The following is a 20,951-nucleotide window of genomic DNA, read 5'->3' on the forward strand; positions in this document are numbered from 1 at the left end:
GCAAGGTCGGAACTCCAGGCAGAGGGTCGAGGCTGGCAGAAAATAGGCAGAAGACAGGGGCAAAAATAGGTCAGTAATCAGTCAGGCTATCCGGGGTTTATAATGCTCAGAAATGTTCACAAACGAAAAACAAAACTTCGCACTGAGAGCCGTTCGAGGTGCGGTTAAATAGTCTGGGTGATAGACTGCAGCTGGGCGAGGTGATGAGAGTCATTAGGAGTTGCAGCTGAGTGTGATTAGAGGGCTTCTGGGGAATGTAGTGCAACGGAGAAAATTAGAACTCGGGTGAAAGCGGTCTTGGTTGGCTAACAAGGGAGGTTGCAGAATCTGGGATCGTAACATAATATATCTATCTCTCTCTCTCTCTCTCTCTCTCTCTCTCTCTATATATATATATATATATATATATATATATATATATATACATACATACATATAGTATATAAATGTTTATGAGTACATTTTTGTAGGGAAGCTAATATCATATTGAGTGATTGTGAGTTGTGTGATTTGATTTTGAAAAAATGGTCTTACATAATTTTTTTTTCTTATATCATCTTGTCAGCTTATTTCAACCACACCCAAGTTATAAATTTTTGATCCTTGGGAGAACTTATACTTATAAATGTAAGGTTTAGAACTGGAGTTCATATTTCATATTGGAAAGTTGTAATGCTTAGAATTTAATATGATTTATATTTGAGTTAATTTACTAGAAGTATATTTACAATGTTTAGTCAGTTAATTATTTACATATTTATGTGTTTACATATTTAATACAGTAGGGATGTTCTGCTGAATTTGCCTCTCTGATTCACTCACGTTTATCTCAGTCTAAGCTCTTGCTTCTGATTGGTTATTATGAAATATGAACTCCACTTCTAAACCTTACATAAATATATATACAAAACTGCTCTAGCACACAATTTCTGTTAGTCAGCTGGGATGAAATACAGCAGAATGATATTTGTAAATGTCTCACGCAGGGTGACCGAGGTTTCCCTGGTGAGCGTGGCGGCCCTGGACCTGCCGGCTCCACCGGGGCCCGTGGAGCCCCTGGATCTCCCGGTAACGATGGTGCTAAGGTAAGACTCCCAGATCGATGGAATTATGACTCAGAATATTGATCTTTGAGAAATAATTTAATTTTGTGTGTGTTTAGGGAGAGCCTGGTGCTGCTGGAGCCCCTGGTGGCGTTGGTCCCGCAGGAATGCAGGGAATGCCAGGAGAGCGCGGGGCTGGAGGCATGCCTGGAGTCAGAGGAGACAGAGTAAGAGACATTACAGTCCAGATTTCTACTCACATTTAAGTGATATACTTTTACAGTCTGCCATCAAATATTTTTTGCATAACAACCTTGTTTTTCAAGCAAACAAACCCTTGTGAAAAAGAAGTACAATTTAGAATTCTTTTAAAAAGTCTACTTATTACAGAAGAATATATGGTTACACTTTATTTTACAGTGTCTTTGTTACACGTTACATTGTCGTTACTATAGTAGTTACTATAAATTGTGCTTAATTACCCTTAATATTAACCCTATAGTAGGTATATGTAGTTCATTAGTATTACTCAGTGCTTAAATGTATAATTACACTGTATTACGGACACCTTAAAATAAAGTGTCAACAAATATACTTAAGTGTGAACTGAATGTGATGTGATGAAGTACTTTATGTGTGCTAGTCGACAATCAAAATAAGTGTTTAAATATTATCAAATCCTAATGATTTAAAATGTACTTTAAAGTAAAGTTTTACAGTGCACTTTTTAAAAGTATACTTAAGTGTGTTAAGAAGCATAGTCATGAAAGTGTACTTTTTAAATCATACTTTTAAGATTTAAAGTTCACATCAAGTGCATATTAAATACAATTAAGCATGCTTCTTTTAGTGACTTGTTACCAAATCGAAATTAACTGGCAGCAACTGTACAGTGTAGTGGTGATGATGTCATGTCCTGCTGTGTGTTCACAACAGTTGTCCTTCCTCTTTAGGGTGATGGTGGTCCCAAGGGCCCTGACGGGGCTCCTGGCAAGGATGGCCTGCGCGGTATGACCGGCCCTATTGGACCCTCTGGACCCAGTGGTGCTCCTGGTGAGAAGGTAAAGAGATGTGAATCATTTATTAGATAATTAGCATTGAAATATTTACATTCCTATCGTAAAGCTCCAAATCATTTTTCTAATTGCGTGTTTTGAAATAAAAAAAGTGTTTTTGCCTTAGTTCTGATCAATTTGCAGCATTGTATATGATTCTCCTCTCGTTTTAGGGAGAGGTTGGTGCTATTGGACCTCCAGGACTGACTGGCCCTCGTGGAGCCCCTGTAAGTTATTACGATGCTCCCGAAAACCTCATGAAACATGGAAATGCTCAATTGCACACAATTGCACACACAATTTATGATCAGAATTGCTCTGTAACTGCACTTATTTATACCCTCAAAAACCCTACACATTTTTAAGGCGTCTAAATCATCAACATGTTCAAAACTTTGCTGAAAATTATTGATTTTAAAATTATTGAAAAGAATATTATTGAATTTGTATATATATTTTATATATATTTAAATATATGTGTGTGTCGGTGTGTGTGTCTGTGTATATGTACATATACACACATATGTGTGTGAGCATATATATACAGTATAAACACATAGACATATATATAATATATATCAATTTAATAAAATATATATATACACACACATTATGTAAAAAACTTTTTTTAAATGGTTAGATGCGATTAATCGCAATTAATTGATTTTTACAGCGCTAGTTCAAATGGATTGTTCAGATTATTAATTGATATGTTAGGCTTTAGATGATTGCATTGCATTTAAATTTACAGAATATGACTGATTTATCACAAGTCATTGAAACATTTTTGTCTCGTATCTTCACAGGGTGAGCGCGGTGAGAGTGGTGCCCCTGGACCTGCTGGTTTTGCTGGACCTCCTGTGAGTATATCAGTCTTATCCCACATTTGTCAATCAGTTCTTACCATGTGGTATTTAAAATCACTGAGCTTAAGTGTCTCTGTTGTGAATGCAGGGTGCCAACGGACAACCTGGCGCTAAGGGATCGAGTGGTGACACCGGACCCAAGGGAGATGCTGGAGCTCCTGGACCTGGTGGACCCGTCGGAGCCGCCGGCCCACAGGTGTTTAACCTTATTACTTTTCTGTTGTGCTTAAATAGATGCACATCATATATAATATCCTTATCATCGGTTGTTGTGTTTAACAGGGACCTGCTGGTGCTACTGGATCTAAAGGTGCTCGCGGTGGTGCTGGACCTCCTGTAAGATTCAATGCTATCAGTCATTTATTACCAAATCACATTTTTTATGATCAGTGTTATTTTAGTATTATTGAGATTCTATTATTGTTCCTATATACATAGTATTTATTTATATTTTATGTATTTTCAGTTTTGGTAATTTTGTTGTGTTTTGTCGTTTTTATTTATTTATTGTTTTTTATGTCTAGTTTTTCCCTCCTTTTTTTAGATTTAGTTATTTAATTACATCAGGTTAAACTGTTGCTTTGACGACTAGCTCAATTTATTTAAATTTGTATTCCATTTTATTGTCATTGCATAACTTGCGTTAAAATTAGGTAGCAAACCTTACGGTGCATCCACACACGACAGCACAACAACAGTTAACATATATTTTATTTCAAATGACATTTTTTATGGTTTTAGTTTTAGTCTAATATTCTGGGCTTTTAGAGGATATTTATTCACCTCAAGACATTTTAGCAATTAAGCATATTTGGACAACAAATGCATAACTTCCATTGCATAAAATATTAAACTTATCTGATTTAAAGTCAGTTCTATTCAAGTTCACACAGGTGTTCTAACCACATGTGTATTTCATTATTTAACTCTTAACATGTTTTTCTGTAAAATTAATATTTTAAAATTGGTTTGATATTTTGTTTAAATACACAAACAGTTCATACAAAATGTAGCAATACTTTTTAAGTGGCAGATGTATATACTTTCCTCTGATATGATATTGCATTGCATGTTTCTGTTGCCAGTGAGCACAGTTTCCGAGTGTCTTTGTTTTTAATAGGGTGCTACTGGTTTCCCTGGTGCTGCTGGCAGAGTCGGACCTCCAGGTCCTTCTGTAAGTATTGTTTATTCTTAGCAATGTCTAAACCAGGGTTTCCCGACCGGGGGTTTCGTGGGAAAAAATATTAAAATCATTTATTTGTGTGTCAAGTAAGAGACATCAGAAAACCGTTTACATGTGAATGTGTTGTTAAATTATTAAAATATTAACTTCAAAGTATACTCCAAGTATTTTAGGCCAAAATGGGTTCGGCTGACAAAATTGTTTGGGAATCCCTGGTCTAAACAAATACTTAACATATATTGACTTCATATATTCAGTGTTTACATGAGTCCGACCTCAAATCATTTCATGTCATATTTTCTCAGGGTGCTGCTGGACCCCCTGGCCCAAATGGTGCTGCGGGTAAAGAAGGACAAAGAGGTGCCCGAGGAGAGAAAGGACCCGCTGGTCGCCCTGGAGAGGCCGGTGCAAGTGGACCCCCAGGACCCGCTGGAGAGAGGGGTAGCGTTGGTCCCGATGGTCCTGCTGTAAGTAAACATAGTTTTCAACCATTAGCCACTTTTCCACTATCGGCGGGACAAACCCGCAAACTCACTGTTTAAAGGAAAATTCTGGCCAAAAATGAACCTAGGGCTAAATAACACTTGGTTACCGAGTCGACCGTTCTATGGGATGCGTTTTCATGATAATCGAATGTACCCAGTTTTAATGTTATTTTTAGTTTAACCACAGATTAGCTTATAACGCTAGTGTATGGGGCACCGAATAAGTACGAATAAAAATATTATTATAATCAGGGTCTCTACCTGCAAACCGAAGCATTGAGAACTTATTGTAAGTGCATTGTAAGTGTACAGACAGTTTAATAAGAAGATACTTTATAAAGACAGTACACTTTGTGTATGTTACCCATGTACCCACAGGGGTATTTTAGCCCTAGGTTCATTTTTTGCCGGAATTGTCCTTTAACCGTTCCATTCCATGCCGATCCGGCCCAGCCGGTACGGATATGGTTTCATTTTTTATGGTTAGTTAACCGTGCTGAGAACAGGCTGATAATTGTTTGTAATCATGCCGTACCGAACCAATCTCAAGTGGAAATATAACTGGAACCGTTCCTTACTGTTCTTTGAACTGTTCGGCCTCTGAAACGTTGGAAAAGCGGCTGTAGTTTATCACTAAAATCACTTTAAGTCTGTAAGTGCTAAGTTGAAAGTAACCTCCAGTTTGCTCTGCTGTCAAGTCACATGTATAGCGCTTTATACAATACAGTCTGTTTGCTTCACAGTAAAAAAAAAAGCAGGAAAGTTAATCAAAGTTAGGAAATGAATACAATTTCAGCTCTGAACAGAGAATAGTATCACTGAACCACTCAATTTGGTTCAATGTTGATTCAATTCAGTTCAATAACAGTGTCTTAGTTTTTGCAAAGCTAATCAGTTTTGAAACCAATTCAATTTCAGCTGTAAAGCAGCTCTAATTATGATCATCAAAAGATCATCAGTAAGCAAGCTCAATTCAGCTATACACAGCGCTACAGAAGAATCTAATACTGTTGTTATCAAGCTCAAGTTTGTTCAATGTTAGGTGTTGATGTTGCAGAGTCCATCAATTATGAAACAAATTCAAATCAACTATAAAGCAGCTGCACAGTAGACAATATCAATTCTTATCCTGTTGGTGCAGTCAAATCGATGATATTACTGAATATTAATAGTCTTTTAAACCCATTGTCTTTAGGGTCCTTCTGGTGCTCCTGGACCACCTGGTGTTATTGGAGGCCGTGGTATTGTTGGTCTTCCTGGACAAAGAGGAGAGAGAGGTTTCTCCGGTCTCGCTGGACCATCTGTAAGTGCTTAAATAACAGATTTTATTTAAAGGTCCCATATTGTACAACTTTATGAAGTTTTATTTTAGGTTTTGATGTCCTTAAGAATATATATTTGCGGTATATAAGTACCAAAAACCATGTAAATATATTTTTACAGCTCCTTTCTCAGGAGCTCCGCCAAGAACAGGTCGATTTTGGCCTGTCTGCTTAATATTCAAGAGCCTCTCTTCTGATTGGCCTGTTGTTTTCTGAGTGACCCACCATTGGTGACTGAGTAGTTCTGACATCACAAATATACGGAAGGCACAACAGCTCATGAAAAGGCACAGATACTTTATGCAGGCTGTGTGCATTTGTCTGTGGATTGACTGTTTTTAAACTTGTATGGTAGTTTCAACGCCCCTAGACCTCTGTTATCATGAAAAAAGACAGGAAATTTCAGTTTTGACAATATGGGAATATGTAAAATCTAAATGGACCCTGTTTGCTTTAATGTGCTTTCCTCGTCATATTGCTCTTGAGTCATCGGTGCGTTTAATAAAAATAACATGTTTGTCTGCATAATCTTTCAGCAAATTGTTCATCCAAGGCTTAACTTTTCTCCTCATTTTCATGCGAAAAATATTCTGTTACTAACTATTCTGCAGTAAATGTTTGCTTTAGTTGCCATCCTTCATAATATCCATTCAACTCCCCATCACCTCAGGGAGAGCCAGGAAAGCAGGGACCCTCTGGGCCTCAGGGTGAGCGTGGACCTCCTGGACCGATGGGCCCTCCTGGACTGGGTGGAGCTACTGGTGAGGCTGGACGTGAGGTGAGCAAACGTTATAGATTTTCAGACTTATGTTAAATTAAACAACAAAATGGCCACATTCTGTACAGCGTGATGGAGTTATTTTCATTATGTCACACATCTCTGCAGGGTAATCCTGGACATGATGGCGCTCCTGGCCGTGATGGTCCACCTGGACAAAAGGTAAGTGCAATCACACACTCAATCAAGACATTCAATAAAATATTTGACATGAAATGTGTATAGAAATGTAATTATTTTTATAATTATTATGCATGCTGATTTATCACCTTATTTTAATTTAGAGGCTATTAATTGGAAAATGTGTATTTTGTACATTAAAAAAATTATTTGTCTCACCGCAAGACTTTTTATGTTATCTATTAAAGAGCAACCCATTTCATATTACGTTTCTTTAACTACTATGTACTAACATTTAAATTAATAATTCGATACAATGCACTTACTGTGTACATACATGTTGATATGATGTACTTATATTTCAAAATATCTGAATGTAATTAATTACATATGTGAATAATATCTGTAGTTATAATTACATCTGAACCTACCTTTAGTTTAAACCTAGCCATACCCATATCTCAACCTCAATAGCAGCAAACGGTACAACATGAACACAATAAGAACACTGTTCTTATGTCAAACATTTCTTTAATTACAAAGTATTAGACACCTAATAAAATATACAGTATACAGTATCTGGGTTTGTTTAGTATCCCTTACGAAATAAATGAATGCATATAAGCTGTTCATAAATTACATAATATTTAATTGGTGCTTCGAGTTTAAAAAACACTTTTCTGTTTGCCGTAGGGAGACCGCGGTGAGAATGGCAACTCTGGTCCTCCTGGCGCCCCCGGTGCTCCTGGAGCTCCCGGTCCCATGGGTCCATCCGGAAAGAATGGAGATCGTGGAGAGGCTGTACGTTTTTATATCCCAGAATTGTTCCTGAAAAATTTACCAGCATTATTTTATTTTTTAAAAATGAATAAATACACGTAATGCATCCTGAATTATCTCATGCTATGATTGTGGATGTTCAACACTGTTCATTTTTTTTTCTTTCTCTCACTTCCTTCCAGGGTCCTGCTGGTTCTGCCGGTCCTGCCGGTCCTGCTGGTGCTCGTGGTTCCCTGGTATGAATTTCTCATTTGTATCATTTCTTCATCTTGTAGTTTTTGTTTTGTACTTCGTCTCCAGTCTGATCCTTCTCATCTCTCTTCATGCAGGGTCCAGCTGGTCCACGTGGAGACAAGGGTGAGGCTGGTGAGGCTGGAGAGAGAGGCATGAAGGGACACCGTGGCTTCTCTGGAATGGCTGGAACTCCTGGACCTCCTGTAAGTGAGCATAATGTCACAGTTACACGCTGAATCGGCACCGCTAAATCCACTCGAAGTGGATTTCTCAAGTTAGAGTGAAAACTCATGACTCATGTATTTGATGCTTTCTGATCATTTTTAGGGACCTCCTGGTGACCAAGGACCCGCCGGACCCTCTGGCCCTGCTGGACCTCGTGTAAGTAGCACATCACATATGATGGATTTTATATGACCTCACTTAAATAAAAGTCAAGCAAGTCACATTTATTTTTATAACGCTTTATACAATACAGATGGTTTCAATGTAGAAAATTCATCAGTTGTAAAATGACTTCAATTTCCAAGCTCTACAGAAGACATTATTATCCACAGTTATTATCCAGTTCAATCTAGTTCCAGTTTTGTTCTCATCTCATAGTGCATTAAATATTTCTAGATGTTATAGACAAAAGTGACATTGATGGTAGATGGTAGAGAGAAAAAAACCTTGGGAGAAACTCGGTTTCAATTTCTTTGATTTATACTACATGACATAAAGGAATAGTTTGCAGAAAAATAAACATTTTGACATTGTTTATTCACTCTCGTGTAGTTAAAATCTCATATGATTTTCCTTCTTATGTGGAAGACTAAATTAGATGTTTGGCGGAATTAGGGTTGACAGGTCTGTTTAACAAAACCAGCCCAAAGGTCAATCAAAAATATTCCAAACCTAGCCAAATAACCCTTTCCAAATACTAAAACTCAACATATGCCATTCCCACTGCTAAAATACACATTACAGTCACTGTTATGCGTTATACCCAATTTCAAATTGAAAATATTTTTCTCTTATTAACCCCATTCAACAGTTTTGAAGTAGCCCAATTCTGTGGGAAAACCCCGAACTTGGCAACCCTGGGCAGAATGTCCAAGCTGCTCTTTTCCATACAACAATAGCAGTTGACAGGCTGAATCTGTATGATAGTTTGGTGTGTTTTGCTCTGAAAACATTGCTCTGAAATGAGAAATCACAGGACAAGCTTCTGCATGCAAACGGTTAAACGGTTTCCATCCGCTCATAGGGATCTTCTGGTTCCAATGGAGCTGCTGGTAAGGATGGCATGAATGGTATTCCTGGACCCGTTGGACCCCCTGGACCCCGTGGTCGCACTGGAGAAATGGGACCCTCTGTGAGTCTGAAATCAACACAATTTTACTGCTAAATTGTCTCTTTGAAGATTTTCAGTAGTCTCCGTTTTAACAGATCTAAATAACATCCAATTGGATGTACTCATGTGATATTTTCTCTCTTAATTAGGGTGCTCCTGGTACTCCTGGACCTCCTGGTCCTCCTGGACCTGCTGGTATCGGTGAGCCCTTCCTTCCCATGCCACAGGGCGAGAAGGGTCCAGATCCACTGCGTGGAGGCTACAGAGCTGATGATGCCGGTGTTCGTGACCGCGATGCTGAGGTGGACACCACCCTGAAATCTCTGAGCCAGAAGATTGAGAACATCCGTAGCCCCGAAGGAACCCAGGCCAACCCTGCCCGCATGTGCCGTGACCTGAGGATGAGCCATCCTGAATGGAAGAGCGGTAAGCAATGGACTCAAATTAAGATGCATTGAAATTATCGTGCATTTCGAAGCTCTGAAATTGACTTAAATCTGTTTTTCCTGCAAGAATCTTACTGGGTGGACCCCAACCAGGGCTCTCCTCTGGACGCCATCAAGGTCTTCTGCAACATGGAGACTGGCGAGACCTGCGTCAGCCCATCTCAGACCACCATCCCCATGAAGAACTGGTACACTAGCAAGAACATCAGAGAGAAGAAGCATGTTTGGTTCGGAGAGTCCATGCCAAATGGCTTCCAGGTACGTCAAGACCTTATACTAGGATATACAGAGTTACATAGACTGTGAAAAATGATTTAGCTGATAATCTATAAAATGCATTACGCAGTTTAAAATATATTTTATATTTTAAATACGAAACAGTGAATGAAAAAAAAAAAAGAATTTCAAAAAATTATTTGTGAATTTTTAGAAATCTTTGATTACTTACAAATGTAATTAATGGTCTTGAAATACTGCAGAATTAAAAGTATTTCTTTCATTTTATAAAATATATTAAATTTTGCATTAAAAATATATTTTAAAAGATGTTTATGTGCGCATGTATACATAACAGATTATTTTTTCTTTCGGATCAAAGGACTGAAACCTGTTCCAGCAAACCATAAATAACAAACAAATAAATAGTTTTAGGATGAATTTTATTAAAATTTTGATAAAGTTACAAATTTGATTATTTGCTCAAATAGTGCAGAATTTGAAATATTTTATTCTTTTACTTCACATTTCAGATTCTGTACTATTTCTAAGAAATGAATCAAATAATCCCATTTTTGACATTGAAATTTTTTAAAAAGGTTAGATTTTCTAGCTTCCACTCAAGCTCAAGATGCTTTCTAGAACCAAACAGAAGCATATTCATTAGTGGTGTCCAAATATATCATGATCTTCGCTGACGAATACCGGAAGTAATGTGGTGTCCTCCATGTAGTTCCAGTATGGCAGCGATGGCTCTGATCCAGAGGATGTTAACATCCAGCTGACCTTCATGCGCCTGATGTCCAACGAGGCTTCTCAGAACATCTCCTACCACTGCAAGAACAGCATCGCCTACATGGACGAGGCCACAGGCAACCTGAAGAAGGCTCTGCTCCTGCAGGGCTCCAACGACATCGAGATCCGAGCCGAGGGCAACAGCCGCTTTACATACAGAGTCAGCGAGGATGGCTGCACGGTGAGCACACCGCCATCTCTGCCATTGTGTTTCTTTCCTTCCTCATGATGTTACTTAAATGTTACTTAGATGTTACTTAGATGTTACCTCATGATGTTACATTGAAACAGAGTTACACTGCAGAGATGACGTGTTTTTGTGGTCCAACCTATAAGTTCGCATCACCCTGGTTCCCTCGACGAAAAGCCAATAGGATTATTGCAGAAAATAAGCTCTGTGACCAACACAAGTTTATGCTTCTAACACGTTTTGCTCATCTTGATAAACTTAATTTTATGAATTTTCATGCCTAAACACAACCATATGTAAAAAGCTAAATGTAGGCTATAAATGAACTGTTAAAGATTTCGACAACTCTCAGTCTTTTAAAAAAATTAATAAAAAAAAACCATTTTCTCTGAAAGTTTGAGTTGGATTGGTTTGCAAGCGTGTGATTATAAACACAATGAGGCTGTGAAAGTGAGTAGATGAGTTTACGTGTTCGGCTGATCATGTTTAATGTCTACTTGTTAGACAAGTAAAAGAATAGTGCTTGTGAAAAGACCGATCTTATTTCAGGCATTTAACCAAAAACCCATTCAAAAAAACCCATTCACTTCAGGACGATGGAACTGAAAGTGCTAAACTACACAAATACGTCATCCTTGCAGCATTCTGTCAATCTTATCATAATTAATTTGTCCTCTTTTGTCCTCTGTTTTCCACAGTCACACACTGGCACATGGGGCAAGACAGTCATTGACTATAAGACAACGAAAACATCTCGTCTGCCAATCATTGATATCGCTCCTATGGACATTGGTGCTCCAGATCAGGAATTCGGCGTAGAAGTTGGCCCAGTCTGCTTCTTGTAAAAACAAAAATCTGGACATGACTTTGCTGTTTTATTTCTAGCAGTCATCTTCAAATCTTTTCCTGTTCATAAAAAAAAAAAAAAAGCCTGAACTCTAATTCGGCTGCAATCGGTCCATGTGCTTAAACCTGAATCCTTGAAGACGGTGCTTGTTGTGATTCCCATCTTGAGAAACATTCTTAAAACAAAATCGAGGACCACTACATTAGCCAGTATCACCATCATGGACACTTCATGAGAATCCTTTGCGTCAGCTGACAACAAGAAAATAATATATACTTGTAAAACGCCCCGCCCCCTGGAGTCCACAGAAAAACTACCACCTGGTGACTTTTTTGACCACTGCGAAAGGACAATGAAAAACAAGCAAATGCTAATGTACCATTCTCTGGTGTTGAATAAATATGACAAACGACAGCCAAGTGTCTTGTTCCTTCTAACTGAAAGTAAAACATCACACAGGGAACAGATTTAGGTCAATGGTATGATGTCATCTTGATATAAAGGCTACCTCAGGACAAAAAAGTGCATGGAGATTTTGGGGGAAACGAGGGCAGTTTTTTTATTCAAGCGAAGTAAACGATTAGTAACAGGTATGAAAAGGTGCTACTTCCTCTCCAGGTCCTGTCTGTGGTATGTTTGTATTTGAGAGAAAACTAACTTTTTATGATTTTTATAGTCACTTACACTTGCAGGGCCTTTTTGGTGCTAAATGTCAACCGAATGTCTTGATGTCAATGTGATGCAATGGCTCTTATCAAAGTGTCCGCGGATGAGGAGAATAAATCAGCTGGATAGGTCGGTTACTGTAGATTTGCACTTAATATGATATGGGTTAAGTGGATGGACTGATTGCCAGTTCGTGTCATTTCCATTTCCCCTTCCTGAAGTTTCTAGAGAAGTCTTATTTTTGTCTGTACATGCCGCTCCCCCCGTTTCCGGTTTGTTTTTATTTCTGCTTTCAAAATGCAATGCACATCTTTTTTCTATTTTATTTTTGTTTTAGTTTGTTTGATTTGTTTTCAGCGAAAGGTTTCTTATAAAGAGGCGGCAAAAAGAAAAGAGCACGGAAGAAATAAACCCTCCAATGGTTCCAACAAAGGATCTGTACTTATTTTGTACATGTATAGTATTTCAAGATGTTTTTAATTATTTTGGATGTTGAAATAAAGCATGTTTATGTGGTCAACTGGATGCTGGATATTTTATCTTCTTGCCATGCTTATCTTCAGTGCCTTTCTCTAAGCATGAATTAAACAAACTACGATGCTTTCACTCAACTACCTTAATTTCTACTTTATTTCCAGGGGTTGTGCTTGGGTTGCATGTTGATAATGGGTAGGGAACTGTCATATTTCTGAAAGAAAAAAAAAATGTTTTCCTGTTCCTATTAAAACAAAAAAAATGACCAAATTAATTGGCAATCAAAATATGATTGCATTTGTACAGCTCTCTTTTTAAACAAAAGTACAGTAGTTCTTCAATGTACATTTTAATATTCAAGAGTGAGGCCCCTTTCTACTCTTTTCCATTACAGTCTGGCAAAAAAAAAACTATTTGGGTACTATCAGCCCTTGTCAAACCAAAAATTCACTTTTCCACTTCTACTCACCTACATCATAACTGTCATAACTCAACACAAGGTGTATCAAATATTTAAAACAGTGACACAACATGTTGTAGTGTGATTCTCATATCAATGTATAACTTTAAAGAGCTAATTCAAAAAGTTGTACATATTAAGAAATAAATTGTGTTTTGTGAAGAGTAGTCTGAATGGCATACGCTCACATGAGATGCATACTAGAATTGAGATGCATACTAGCATACTAGCGGTTGTACTGTTGTTCCTGATGCGTCCAGTAGGGGGAGGCTGTACTGCGACACGAATGTGAATATATGAAATAATCTGAAAGGTGTTGTTGTTTAGTAATGCTGCAACATTTATTATTTATAAACGATTAGCGAGGGGTAGATATTAATTCATTTCTATATATCAATGGATGGGTCTATAATTTATTTCGAGAGACTAAAAGTTCTTGCCAGTCAGGTTGATGTTCTGTCTGGCTCAAACTTAGCTAACCACTGTAGGTTTAGCGGCCCCAGTCTTCCCTAATCACTTTCTAAAATATTTTTCTTTTGCCTGTCTTTAGCTTGCGTGAGACGGCCTCTTCTGGTAAGAACCTGTTTACTCCTTGCATTAAAACAAAGTCCACATGGTTTCTGGGGCAACATTACAGATATGTGAACTTGTTTTTTAACAGTCAATGGTGTGAACATACAAAAGACACATTTATAATAGGCGTATGTATGTAAATCTCTCTCTCTCTAAGAGTTGAACTGCAGTTTGATTATTTCCGACGTCAAAACCCACATTAAAAACTTTCCCTATGGTTTGAATGTAGATTCTGGTTTGAGTTGTTTCTTATTATGAAATGATCTAATTATCTCATTTATATCTTAATATACATTTTTCTTAAACTAGCTTACTGATCTGGACTAAAACGTATGTGCACTTAATGTGGGTTCTCTTTCATCATCTCGTGTTCTAGACCCACCTATGGGATGGGCATCTGTTTCTGACCTCTGCAGAAGCATCCGATTGCTCAAAGTCTGGCTACGCGCAGCCAATGCCAGGTAAGGCCCCGCCCCCTTACCTAAGGCCATATAACACCTGCAAGTGCTGCTGTTCTTCAGTTGACATTCGCTTCTCGCGATCTCGGCACTTACAGAGTTCGGTTGGATTTACGCTGCTCACTATACGTGTCTGCAGTAGGACAAATCGCCAGATCAGCCTGCGCTAGGCCTTACAGTGTGTTTCTACCAGTTAGCTGTGTTTGCTTTCTGTCTGTGTGCGGAGGCGAGCTTAGCACCCATGAGACTGTCAGGTCTGAGGATTTGACATACATAGACGATTGGCTCATTATAGCCGAATCGAGGGAGAAAGTGTTGCAGGACACCTGCCACGTGCTCGCGCACATCACATCTCTGGGGTTCAGGGTGAATGATCAAGAGCAATTTTACACCCAGTCAGACTGTGATTTTCCTGGGCTTGGAGTTGAACTCAGTCTGCATGCGAGCGCGTATCCCTCAAGAGTTCATTTTATCTCTAATGAACTGTCTGTCGCAGTCAGAGAGGGTAGTCTGATTTCTAACATTATTCTCTCAACAGACATTTACATCGATAGTCTGACGTTATAATTTATTTGCTTTTGGTGTACTGTGGAGTGGGTAAAACTATTTTTAATGGCAGGCTAGCAGATACCGTTGACTCGCGCTAGCCTAGCATCGGCGAACTATGCAACTTGACGGACTGGATGAAATTTTTTTGTCTCCACTGATAAATAACACCCAGGCTAACTTGGAAATGAGGTCCGATGTCCAAAATCCTGAACCACCCCTTTAAGTTGAAGAATTTTTTTAAAGTGCGATTCCGTATTAAACGGAAAGGTTGGCAAACCTACCTCAACCACCTTTCTGAGCAAATATAATTTAAATTTAGCCTATTATTTAATCAAGTTCGATTACCTACAGTTAAACTGGTAATCCACGAAGGCTCATAAAATGTAGAAAATAGAAATCATATATGTTGTTTTGTTACAATGTTGTCCTTTGGCTTAATGTGCAGCTTCTTTTAACATTTAATCAGCTCAGAGACAGGAGATGAAAATAGTTTATATTGGCTTAAAGTGCACATTTATATAACATTAGTGTTAATTCATGTGTGTTGGCCTGAACATATAAACAAAAACACAGTTTATATTTTATGTTTTACTATGCATTCAAATCAAAATGTACCAAAACAATATAACATATATATTAAACATTTAAAACGTTACAAAAATGTATGAATATGCTGCATAAATAGCACATTTTCTTAAAGCTGCCTGGTTCCAACTGCTGGTCCTTGACTTTGATTGCCAAGCGGTGCATTTTTTGTGGAGGGGACTGGTCCACACCTGCATTGTCCTGTTGAAGGAACAGACATATCATGTCACACTGACCAGATTTAATGAGATATTCTTAGAGAAAATCTTAATACATGTTTCCTTCTACAATTTCAATATGAGGGTTCTATAAACTAAAAAAGAATATGATACTAGTCATATATTAAATTATTAAAGTGTTTACATTTTTAAATCTGAAAAAAGGAGGGAACTTACCAATGCTCTCTTCCGGTTCAGCCGGGACCTGGGCTGAAGGCTGCTCTGGTCCAGGTGTGAAGTCTTTATCGGATTCGGGCTCCTCAGTTTAGGATTCAGCTGCAACTTCTTGGCAATTTCCACACATATTTTATTTTGGGGAGGTGGCTGACACACAACTACATTGCCCTGTTGAAGAAACAAATATAATCATGTTGGGCAGGTTTAATGAGTGCTTGTTAGACTAAATCTAAACATATCTTTCTAAAGTTTTTAAATACTATATAAAAGGAGGACCTAGAAAACATAGAACCATATTTGAAGTCAATGTTTTTTTAAAAAATAAATCTGAAAGTAAAAACAAGAGATGGAAGGGACTTACAGATGCTTCTGTGCTCCTCCGATAAAGCCTCTGATTGGACATGGGTGGTCCAGGATGGGACTGTGCAAAGGGACTTGGTTTCTGCTGCCATAGATGGCTAGGGATCATGTATTTCCCTTGATTTATGGTTCTGCTGGGCACTGCTGCTCCCTTTGGGGTCCCCTGTAGGAATGGGGACAAGTTCATGGGCACAGGTGCATCTTGTGGAACCCTGGAGGCCATGAGTGCTTCCTGCCGAAACCCGGATGCTGCCTGTGGGGAACAAGGTGGAACAAGTGCACTCTGTGATGTCTTAGGAGACACAGAAGCTCCCTTTGGGATATTCTGCTCCCTCTGCTTCTGCCTCTGCTGCTTAGGGATCCTGAGGCTTTCTCCCAGTTTTGGGGAATCTGCAGGCACAAGTGATCCCTGTGAGGTCCCTGAATGCACAAGCGCACCTTTTGGGATCCTTGGGGGCTTATCTTCTCCCTTCGGAGCCCCAGAGGGTACTACCGCTTCCTGTGGATTACTGGCAGGCACTGCTGCTCCCTGTGGGGTCCTGGCATGCTCAGACGCTCCCACTGGGGTCCTGTCAGGTAATGGTCTATTGGCTTGGGGCTTCTGCTGCAGCAGCTCCTTGCTCAGTAGCTCAGATATAAGATTTCTCTTCTCTGGAACCTTCTCAGGGACAGATGGTCCCTGTGTACAACAGACAGGCTTCTGCTGCAGCATCTTTTGCTTCAGTGGCTCCAGGATCTTTAGTTTTTCCCTGTTTGCGGTCTTGTCAGGAATGGGTGCTCCTTGAGGAGAAGAAGCTTGAGGCCTCCTCTGCAGCAGCTCCCCTCTCAGAGGCTCAGGAATCTTTAGCTTTTGCCTCTTTGAGATATTGTCAGGCAGTGTTCCCCGAAGAGAAGCTTGATGCTTCAGCTGCAGTGGCTCTGGTCTCAGTGGCTCAGGGACGTCTAGTTTTTCCCTCTTTGAGGTCTTGTCAGGAATGGGTGCTCCTTGAGGAGAAGAAGCTTGAGGCCTCCTCTGCAGCAGCTCCCCTCTCAGAGGCTCAGGGATCTTTAGCTTTTGCCTCTTTGATATGTTGTCAGGCAGTGTTCCCTGAAAAGAAGCTTGAGGCTTCAGCTGCAGTAGCTCTAGTCTCAGTGGCTCAGGCACCTCTAGTTTTTCCCTCTTTGAGGTCTTGTCAGGAATGGGTGCTCCTTGAGGAGAAGAAGCTTGAGGCCTCCTCTGCAGCAGCTCCCCTCTCAGAGGCTCAGGGATCTTTAGCTTTTGCCTCTTTGATATGTTGTCAGGCAGTGTTCCCTGAAAAGAAGCTTGCGGCTTCAGCTGCAGTAGCTCTTGTCTCAGTGGCTCAGGCACCTCTAGTTTTTCCCTCTTTGAGGTCTTGCCAGGAATGGGTGCTCCTTGAGGAGAAGAAGCTTGAGGCCTCCTCTGCAGCAGCTCCCCTCTCAGAGGCTCAGGGATCTTTAGCTTTTGCCTCTTTGATATATTATCAGGCAGTGTTCCCTGAAGACAAGCTTGAGGCTTCAGCTGCAGTAAGTCTTGTCTCAGTGGCTCAGGCACCTCTAGTTTTTCCCTCTTTGAGGTCTTGTCGGGAATGGGTGCTTCTTGAGGAGAAATTTGAGGCCTCTGCTGCAGCAACTCCCCTTTCATAGGCTTTGGGGCAGGCACAGATGGTATCTGTAGAGACTTGGGCACAGTTGCTCCCTGTGGAGACGCAGTAGGCACAGGTGCTTTCTGTGGGGACTCAACAGCCACTGGTGCTTCCTGTGGCTTTTTCTGCCTCCACTTTCTCTGCTGTTCCGTGGTTTTTAATGTTGCATCTGAGTTCAGGTCCTTCTCAGATGCATCAGTGACGAACAAGGCTGAGGTGAGGCTCCCCTTCTTAGAACTGGCATGCACAGGTGCTTGGGAAAACATGGTCTTGGTGGGCACAGGAGCTCCCTGTGTAGACCTGGCAGGCATGGGTGCTCCCTGAGGAGAAGAAGCTTGAGGCCTCTGCTGCAGCAGCTCTCCTCTCAGAGGCTCAGGGATCTTTAGCCTCTTTGATATGTTGTCAGGCAGTGTTCCCTGAAAAGAAGCTTGCGGCTTCAGCTGCAGTAGCTCTAGTCTGAGTGGCTCAGGCACCTCTAGTTTTTCCCTCTTTGAGGTCTTGCCAGGAATGGGTGCTCCTTGAGGAGAAGAAGCTTGAGGCCTCCTCTGCAGCAGCTCCCCTCTCAGAGGCTCAGGGATCTTTAGCTTTTGCCTCTTTGATATATTATCAGCCAGTGTTGCCTGAAGACAAGCTTGAGGCTTCAGCTGCAGTAAGTCTTGTCTCAGTGGCTCAGGCACCTCTAGTTTTTCCCTCTTTGAGGTCTTGTCGGGAATGGGTGCTTCTTGAGGAGAAATTTGAGGCCTCTGCTGCAGCAGCTCCCCTTTCAGAGGCTTTGGGGCAGGCACAGATGGTATCTGTAGAGACATGGGCACAGTTGCTCCCTGTGGAGACGCAGTAGGCACAGGTGCTTTCTGTGGGGACTCAACAGCCAATGGGGCTTCCTGTGGCTTTTTCTGCCTCCACTTTCTCTGCTGTTCCGTGGTTTTTAATGTTGCCTCTGAGTTCAGGTCCTTCTCAGATGCTTCAGTGACGAACAAGGCTGAGGTGAGGCTCCCCTTCTTAGAACTGGCATGCACAGGTGCTTGGGACAACAGGGACTTGGTGGGCACAGGAGCTCCCTGTGTAGACCTGGCAGGCATGGGTGCTCCCTGAGGAGAAGAAGCTTGAGGCCTCTGCTGCAGCAGCTCTCCTCTCAGAGGCTCAGGGATCTTTAGCCTCTTTGATATGTTGTCAGGCAGTCTTCCCTGAAGAGAAGGAACTTGAGGCTTCTGCTGCTGCAGCCGCTCCTGCCTAAGAGGCTCAGGGATATTTAGCTTTCGTCTATCTTGGACCTTTTCTGGCATGGGTGCTCGATGTGAGAAACATGCAGCCACTGGTGCTTCCTGTGGATTTTTCTGCCTCCACTTTCTCTGCTGTTCTATGGATCTCAGTGTTTTATCTGAGTTCAGGGCCTTCTCAGATGCATCCTTGAAGGATGAGGTGAGGTTCAACTTCTTAGAATTGGCATGCACATGTGATTCTGGTTGGGACCTGGTGGGCACAGGTGCTCCCTGTGTCTTGTTTTGCCTCCACTGCTTTGTGGACTTCAGGGATGTGGGGCATGGAGTTTCTCCTGTCTCCAGTGTTCCCCACCAGGTGAGGTCCCCATACTCAGGCTCCTCAGAGATGGGACTTGAAACCTCCATAATAGCCCACCACTCCCCTGCAGCAAGGGCCATGGTGAGCTCACCTGAGAGTTCAGGACATAAGGACTGCTCTGCACTCTCAGTAAAACCGATGGGAAAGTTTGACATACTTGTATTGATTTTTGATATGATGATATCTAAAGAACTGAACAATTCTGCCTTTGTGCAATCGCTATCAATCTCTATCTGTAAAACACTGGGAAAGACAGAGAAATGGAAGAGATGAGTTGAGCAAACACATACGAACCTGGAAGCTGATTGTCTTAGTTATCAAAATACTTGAAAAAATACATTTTCTACAGTGTATGCCCATGGCTGTCAATCAGAAGAGGCAAGGGAGTCCAGTCAAAGAGCCTCCTTAAAATCTATTCAAAATGAACAATTAAGCTGAAAAAGTTAAGTTATAGTTTGTATCAATTTAACTACTAAATTTAACTACTACTGTGGACACCTACGATGGGTATCTTAGGTGTCCACAGTAGTAGTTAAATTTAGTAGTTAAATTAATGTAAAAAAAATGTATATATATAAAAATAGTTACATTTTCCATAATTATTGTATGTCATTATGTCAGTATCAGTATTTGCTTTCTACCATGCACAATAAAAAATGTCACTGAACGTTTACTGTTTAATTGTAACAATGAGCACTCAAACACACCAAACCAACAATTACTAAAAACACACACAGAAACTGATTTTGCATGGGCACTTTCCACTAGTATATAAAATTTCTATCATGCCTGGTAGTCATGGCACATTTTATTTACTGCACGAATAGAAGAGGATGACAGCAATAAAGGCTCCATTTAACAAAAACCAATGAGAATAAATATTCAAATGGACATTTGTCTGTCCAAAATGGCCATTAAAGGCATAAGGAGGCTAAATGAAAATTACCTCCTTTTGCATATGTAATCAGTTACAGTCAGAGATACAGAGATAACCATTAGGGCCAATCAGCTTTCATTATATAATGTGTCATGAGATCTGCTGGTTGGTCAAAGAATATAAAGGATCACAAAGCAAGAGAGATTGAAAAGCAGTGGTGGAGCTCCTCGCAAAGATAAGATAACATCTATGGAGCTCTCCATGTAGCAGAAATTGTTTAAATGGTCATTTGTTGATTTCATGTGTTGATTGAAAGAATAATGGGTCATTAATTATCAAGAATATAGGAGGTTATCATCTGTGTATGGGAGCATATCAACAAATAGCTAACGTTATATTAAAAACATCAAACCCAATTTAGCCCAAAATTGTGCACACAAATTACCACTGTATATCATGCCTATTCATTTATCTGCATCGAGTCAATACAATTCTATTGTTTAAGTAGATTCTAATCTGAGTAATGCAATTATATAATAAAATTCAAATCACCAAACCCCGAATAAAAAGCATAGCCTACTCACGATCACTCGCCGACTCGCTACAAATTGCAAAATAACTCTGCACTCAACTGTCT

At 40.1% G+C, this 20,951-nt stretch overlaps 1 protein-coding gene across 1 annotated transcript in view; it reads left to right on the forward strand.

Moving 5' to 3' along the window:
- The window catches only part of col1a1b (collagen, type I, alpha 1b), a 30,786-nt gene extending 17,904 nt beyond the window's left edge, over positions 1-12,882 (forward strand). Inside the window, exons 31-51 of the mRNA XM_077224709.1 lie at positions 987-1,085; positions 1,163-1,270; positions 1,997-2,104; positions 2,272-2,325; positions 2,905-2,958; positions 3,053-3,160; positions 3,247-3,300; positions 4,085-4,138; positions 4,453-4,614; positions 5,828-5,935; positions 6,625-6,732; positions 6,841-6,894; positions 7,546-7,653; positions 7,815-7,868; positions 7,962-8,069; positions 8,194-8,247; positions 9,116-9,223; positions 9,352-9,628; positions 9,716-9,906; positions 10,598-10,840; positions 11,548-12,882. Of these exons, the coding sequence (XP_077080824.1) occupies positions 987-1,085; positions 1,163-1,270; positions 1,997-2,104; positions 2,272-2,325; positions 2,905-2,958; positions 3,053-3,160; positions 3,247-3,300; positions 4,085-4,138; positions 4,453-4,614; positions 5,828-5,935; positions 6,625-6,732; positions 6,841-6,894; positions 7,546-7,653; positions 7,815-7,868; positions 7,962-8,069; positions 8,194-8,247; positions 9,116-9,223; positions 9,352-9,628; positions 9,716-9,906; positions 10,598-10,840; positions 11,548-11,694 (2,361 nt within the window). The 3' untranslated portion in view covers positions 11,695-12,882. The remainder of the gene's footprint in view (positions 1-986; positions 1,086-1,162; positions 1,271-1,996; positions 2,105-2,271; positions 2,326-2,904; positions 2,959-3,052; positions 3,161-3,246; positions 3,301-4,084; positions 4,139-4,452; positions 4,615-5,827; positions 5,936-6,624; positions 6,733-6,840; positions 6,895-7,545; positions 7,654-7,814; positions 7,869-7,961; positions 8,070-8,193; positions 8,248-9,115; positions 9,224-9,351; positions 9,629-9,715; positions 9,907-10,597; positions 10,841-11,547) is intronic.
- Positions 12,883-20,951: the final 8,069 nt, after the last annotated feature.

The sequence above is a fragment of the Siphateles boraxobius genome, unplaced genomic scaffold (assembly GCF_051911475.1).
Source record: "Siphateles boraxobius isolate OS27281-9 unplaced genomic scaffold, OSU_SipBor_1 90, whole genome shotgun sequence".
Classification (NCBI taxonomy): Eukaryota; Metazoa; Chordata; class Actinopteri; order Cypriniformes; family Leuciscidae; genus Siphateles; species Siphateles boraxobius.